This window comes from Microtus ochrogaster, unplaced genomic scaffold (genome assembly GCF_000317375.1).
Source record: "Microtus ochrogaster isolate Prairie Vole_2 unplaced genomic scaffold, MicOch1.0 UNK4, whole genome shotgun sequence".
NCBI classification, from domain to species: Eukaryota; Metazoa; Chordata; class Mammalia; order Rodentia; family Cricetidae; genus Microtus; species Microtus ochrogaster.
The window spans coordinates 6,999,944-7,006,278 of NW_004949102.1; the positions used below are offsets into that span (position 1 = coordinate 6,999,944).

The window sequence follows — 6,335 nt, forward strand, 5'->3', positions numbered from 1 at the left end:
GCTGGTCTCGAACTCACAGAGATCCGCCTGCCTCTGCCTCCCGAGTGCTGGGATTAAACCTAGTGAGTTCTAGGGCAGCCTGAGTTACCGTGTGAGAGCAGGTAGGGAGGGGGAGAATCCCAAAGTCTCCTTCATCAGGTCTGCTGCCCTACTGTACAGCTGTCTTGTTATCCATTCCAAACCTTTAATCAACCAACTGTCCCCCTCCCCCAAAATGTTCATTGTGTGTGTGTGTGTGTGGCGGGGGATGCACGTCAGGCTTGGCAGTAAGCCCTCTGGGCTCTCACCAGCCTGTGTTTTGTCTGAGACAAGGCCCGTGCAGCACAAACTGCTCTTGAACTCAGAAGCAATGGAGGATGGCCTCTGCACTGCAGGTCCTGTCTCTACCTCTCAAGGGCTGGGATTACATCTTTAAACTCACTAAATGTACTTTTGGTCAGAATCCAGGGAGGGCTCCGTCTGCTTCTCCCCATGCACATAAAGCCACCGACTGCTGCATGTGCTCTCACGGCTGTCTACAGAGATGGACTCACTGAGCTGCCAGAAGAGCAGAGGCGAGCCCGCTTGGCTTTCCGGAGAGGGCTGGAGGGAACTTCCAAGCCAGCAGAATCTCCAGTTCCCATGCTTCGGGTCACTGGCCGGCTCCTAGTGGTGGGGCTGGCTGCCTCTGGCTCAGGCCGGTCAACAGGACTGGAAGAATCCCAGCTCCGGGTTCGGGAGACAATGGGACCTGGACTCTTTTCAGACTGAAGAAAAAGAAAGGCAATGGAAGTAAATGAATGATGTGATAGCTTTAGCCTGCGTATTCCTAGAAGCACGTGAAACACAGTATTTTAGAATTTGCTATGTAAATTTCAACTGCCTACATAACTAAATTCTTCCGAGACTATTGTATTTCTATACTTAGTTAGATTCTATAACAAATTTAGCTTCTCCATCTGTGAAGTGTGATACACAAGCTTACTGATAGGGTTAAAGTGAAGCCTACCACCAAGTTCCAGCCCGCTGTGACAGCGGCACCTGAAGAAGCTAATACCTGCTCGGAGCTGGGAGAAACGGTAGAGTCTTGGCTTCGGGTCATCATCCGCCTAGGAGACTCAGGCACCAGAGGGAAGTGCTCAGGCCGACCCTCCGCACCTGGAATGGGGGAGCTAGTCAAGCCACAGGAAGCCTCCAGATCCGTCAGGGACGATTCAATCTGCTGGAAGCCCCAGAGACCGACCTTCCTCATACACTGGGAGCATGATATCAGGGAGAGCTGTGTGGGTTCCAAAGAACTAGGAAGGAAAGGGAGAGAAAGGGGTGTTTCTAAAGGTGTTCCTTCCATGAGACTATGTATTTGATTTCTGTTTTATCTCAGCAAACAGGCTCTACAGTGGGCTAGTGGACTGAGAACCATGAACTCTTTAAGAACCCTGATATGAGGACCTGACATTCACTAACTCCTACATTACCTTCTCAAAGGGTCTTAGGGTCTTGGTATGTTCTAGTTGGCAAAAATATTGTGAAGTATGTTTTATAAACTCCTATCCTCTTAAAACACTTTCCTTAGTCTACCCCCCCCCCCCAAAAAAAGCATAGTTATTTACTTATTTTATTTTTTTTAAATAGGGTCTTATTCTGTAGCCCAGGCTGGCCTCAAACTCATGATAAATCCTCCCAAACACTGTGATCACAGGCACACACCCACCACTCCCAAACTCAGAAAGAAAGCTTCCTTAAAGTAAATGGTGGTAGTGGTGGGGCAAGGTCACTTGATGCTCTTCCAAAAAACACAAGTTTGGAATCCAGTAGCCTTCCTCGCAAGAACATTGAATTAGAAATCCACAGAAACCGGGGCTTGAGAGATGGCTCAGTGGTTAAGAGTATTGCCTGCTCTTCCAAAGGTCCTGAGTTCAATTCCCGGCAACCACATATTGGCTCACAACCGTCTGTAATGAGGTCTGGTGCCCTCTTCTGGCCTGCAGGCATACACACAGGCAGAATATTGTATAATAAATAAATAATTACTTAAAAAAAAAAAGAAATCCACAGAAACCATGTTTAAATAAAGAAAACAAGTCACATGACCAAGTGGGCGGTTCAAAACCACCTGGAACACTGAGGCCCTCTTCTGGTCTTTGAGGGCACGTGCACACATATGGCATGTACTTCACACAAACACAAATACATATTCATAAATAAAAATACGTTTTTTGCCGGGCGGTGGTGGCGCACGCCTGTAATCCCAGCACTCAGGAGGCAGAGGCAGGCGGATCTCTGTGAGTTCGAGGCCAGCCTGGTCTACCAAGGGAGTTCCAGGACAGGCTCCAAAGCTACAGAGAAACCCTGTCTCGAAAAACCAAAAAAAAAAAAATACGTTTTTTTGTTCTTTTTTGGTTTTTTAAGGCAGGGTTTCTCTGTTCTCTGTGTAGCCTTGGCTGTCCTAGAATTAGTTCTGTAGAACAGGCTGGCCGTGAACTCAGAGATCTGCCTGCCTTTGTGTTGCTTGCCACCAAGCCTGGTAACACGAGTTCAGTCCCCAGAACCCCTGTGGCAGAAAGAGAACTGACTCGTCCAGTTCTCTTTGACCTCGCACTTGAGCCACGGCACATGCACGGATATGACCACTCCACGCACACACAAAATAACTGTAGAAAGCAAATGTCGAAGTAAAGCAGACTGGTTCTGGCACTCTTCTTTTTGAAGGAGTCAACCCCAAACTAAGCTGGAGTGGAAATGCCAGTGTGGGGTAGGGGCTCCAGATGGCGTCTCCTCTGGTAATTTTTGTCAACTAAACTTGATTGTCTTCCCTTCTAAAAATAGGACACTATGTTCCTTTTACAAAGAGCTGTACTGTTTATGGGAGCATAAATTCCCAGCTATGAGGAGGCTGCACAAAGAAAGACTCAGGTGTGAACCCCAAGAATGCCTTAGCATTTATTCTGTTTTAGTTGCTGATTCTTACCCACTTCTCTATTCCTCCTCCACTTTAATTTCTCTCTCTCCTTTTTTTTTTAGTTTTTCGAGACAGGGTTTCTCTGTAGCTTTGGAGCTTGTCCTGGCACTAGCTCTTGTAGACCAGGCCTGCCTCTGCCTCCCAAATGCTGGGATTAAAGGCGTGCACCACCACTGCCCTGCTCTCTCTCTCCTTTTAAAGATTTGCTTATTCATGGTATTTTATGTATATGAGTGTTCTGTCTTCACACACACCAGAAGAGGGCACCAGATCTCACTACAGATGGTTGTGAGCCACCATGTGGTTGCTTGGAATTGAACTCAGAACCTCTGGAAGAGAACTCAAGTGCTCTTACCTGCTGAGCCATCTCTCTAGCCCCCCGATTTCTCTTTTTGTTCTCTCATAGGAAACATGTGGTTTCTAAATAGTAACAGTGACTTCTGTCATAGCTTGTGTTCCCAGGTAATACTCACTAACCTACACGCCCAGCCACACAGAGAAAGAACACAGGCAGTGACATGGACTTGCATGTCTGAGCCCAATTTGCTTGGAGTTTTCCTGTCGTCAGTTTGGTAATCAAGCTCATCCTCCAGCAGGTGCAGCAGCACACTGATCTTGTCTTCTGTCAAGCACTGCAAAAGAACCAGGGTTAAAAAGCAACTCCAGAGGAAAAAAACCACTCACAACAACAACCATGACTTGGAGACAGATCTTCACAGGAGACACACTCTAGGGCAGGATTGCGCTATCACAGAGTTTAGCTTCCTAAATTGCAGCTTTTCTTCTAAGTACTAAATGGTTCTTAACTATCAACTGTAGATTTTATCTAAAACTTGTGACTTCAAATCCAAATAATAAAATCATTTATGTCTTGACCTACCACTGAATTTACTTTTGACAGAACAAATTTGACAGCCTTGATTTTTGGCCTGTGGATAGTAAAGCACTATGATGGGGTGGGGTGGGGCGGGGCTGCCTTAGTAAAAGTCAGGCTGACTTTGTTTGAAACAGGATTTCTCTAACAGCCCTAGCTGTCCTGGAACTAGCTCTTGTAGACCAGGCTGGATTTTAACTCACAGAGATCCGCCTGCCTCTGCCTCCAGAGTGCTGGCATTAAAGGTATTCTTCACCACAACCCAGCTCAGGCAGATGTTTCTAAAAGCAAACAGAGGTTAACTGCTTAGTGCTAGAAGCCCTAACAGAGGGTCAACTTGAGCAAATGACCAGTTTTTACTGCCTACAATATAGCGTGTCTTCACAGCAGACAAGGGCAGGATAAATGCAGCACAGAGAGAGTGCAGCTACAGTTCTAGTCACAGAAGAGAATCTTGTCCTACAGCATCAGAAAACAGTATGCAGTAAGCAGTTTAAGTCAATCAAGACAAAGTTGAATTTGCAGGGCTGGATGTGGGGCACAGGCCTTTAAACCCAGCACTCCCGAGGTAGAGCGAGGTAGAGCGAGGTAGAGCGGAGGTTGGTGGATCTCTGTGAGCCCTTGGGCAGCGATTTCAAGATCCCTATTTAACTGTCTGCTCACACCCTCAGTTACTGCATTTCCAGCAGAAACTGGATCCTCTTCACAATATTCCATCCTCTTGTCAGTCAAATAAAGCAACTGGTAACCACTGGAGCCAAGAAAAACTCACCATAGTTTTCAAGTCCTCTGGCCTCAGGGAAGGAAGCTGGAGCTCTAAATGGCAAAGGCTTTGAAACCGGTCCAGGAATTCACTGACAAGAACAGCAGGCTCACCCAATGGCAACATCCCAAATCTGTCTGTGGGAAAAATAAACTGGGAGATTAGATGGGAGTGAAAATAAAGACCTCGAAGAGAACAGTTAGAGAAATATAAAATGGATAGTTGATGATATTAAACTATTGTTTTACACGTGAGCCCACAGAGACCTGCACAGTTTCAAACCAGACAAAATCCCAGTATTAAAAGTGGATACAAAGTCCCACCCTAACCAAAAAGCTATCTCAATTGATACCTGCCTGGAGAGAAAAGGGTGGGGTGAGAGAAAAACATTCAAAGTCCCATAAGTAGGACTGAACTTTTTAAAAATTTATTTTTATGTATATGCATGCTCTATCTGTGTGTACAACTTTATGCCAAAAGAAAGCATCAGATCCCACTATAGATGGTTGTGAGCCACCGTGATTGAGGGGAATTGAACTCAGGACCTCTGTAAAAGCAGCCAGTGCTCTTAACTACTGAGCCATCTTTCCAGCCCTCAGGACTGGACTTCTAAATAATGCAGAGAGTGTTGAGGCTGTGAGGAACACTAAAGAATCAAGATTGTCTAGAAGTAGAGTTCAGCGTGCAGCTCAGTGGCAGGGCACTGGCCTCAGAGCCTCCTATGGGCAAGGATCTGGGTTCCATTCCCAGCACTACCAGAAAAAAAAAAGATGGGCTAAAAATTGATAATTGATGAAGTTGGTGGTAGGAGAAAAGCATTTAATTATAAAGTATTCTCTGCATTCCTGTGTATGCATGAAATTGTTACCTTTAGAAAGTCAGGGAAGAATCAAAACAATTACTGACATAGAAGGTAGGATTCGCCAGACAGAAATTAAAGAAACAGTATTTTATAACAATTATCAAATTGCATATATTTCACCATGAGTTGAAGTAGAAGGTAAATTCTTATTGCTGAAGTGCTATTCCATGCACTTCAGAATCAGGACCCAGAGACCCAGGCTGGAGCTAACCTGAAGGCCTTCCTGAGGTCTAGCTTTCGTGGTTCCAGAAAGTGCCATGCGAACCTCCAGAGGAGGGAAGCAACCAACAGTCCTACTCAGCTATGGTGCCCACGAAGCACAGTGGCCAGGACGGTACTATAACCCTAGGGGCGCAGCAGTAACACACTTACCTGTCGAGAACCAATGGCCAGGACAGCACTATAACCCTAAGGGTGCAGCAGTAACATACTTACCTGTCGAGAACCAACAGCTCTCCAACTGTACTTAAGGCCTGCTCAACAAAAAGGAAGTCACGCCAGGCACTAGAAACCTAGCCAAGCACCTAGGGCTAGTGAAGTCATGGATCTTGGAGGGGAACCTACAACCATCCCTTTACAAAACCATCACAATCCCTAACTATATTCTAACTACTTGTCCTAACACCCACAGGTAAGTGTAGTTCTCACCCTTCCTCAAGGAAGCCGAGATCGGTACAGAAAACCATAATCCATCAAATGCAGAGTTGGGGGCCCAGGCCCAGCTGATACATCTACAACATTACTCCTAAAACTCAAGGATTACTTTTGAAGAGGGAGTAGAAAGACTGCAAGAGACAGAAGAACTCGGGCGGTGGTGGCGCACGCCTTTAATCCCAGCACTTGGGAGGCAGAGGCAGGCGGATCTCTGTGAGTTCGAGGCCAGCCTGGTCTACAAGAG

At 46.2% G+C, this 6,335-nt stretch overlaps 1 protein-coding gene across 1 annotated transcript in view; it reads right to left on the reverse strand.

Annotated features, from left to right (window-relative positions):
* Zc3hc1 (zinc finger C3HC-type containing 1) overlaps positions 1 to 6,335 on the reverse strand; it is a 21,542-nt gene that overhangs the window by 5,890 nt on the left and 9,317 nt on the right. The window contains exons 5-8 of the mRNA XM_005365771.3: positions 4,585 to 4,712; positions 3,416 to 3,570; positions 1,037 to 1,277; positions 534 to 746 (exon numbers count right to left, since the gene is read on the reverse strand). Of these exons, the coding sequence (XP_005365828.1) occupies positions 534 to 746; positions 1,037 to 1,277; positions 3,416 to 3,570; positions 4,585 to 4,712 (737 nt within the window). The remainder of the gene's footprint in view (positions 1 to 533; positions 747 to 1,036; positions 1,278 to 3,415; positions 3,571 to 4,584; positions 4,713 to 6,335) is intronic.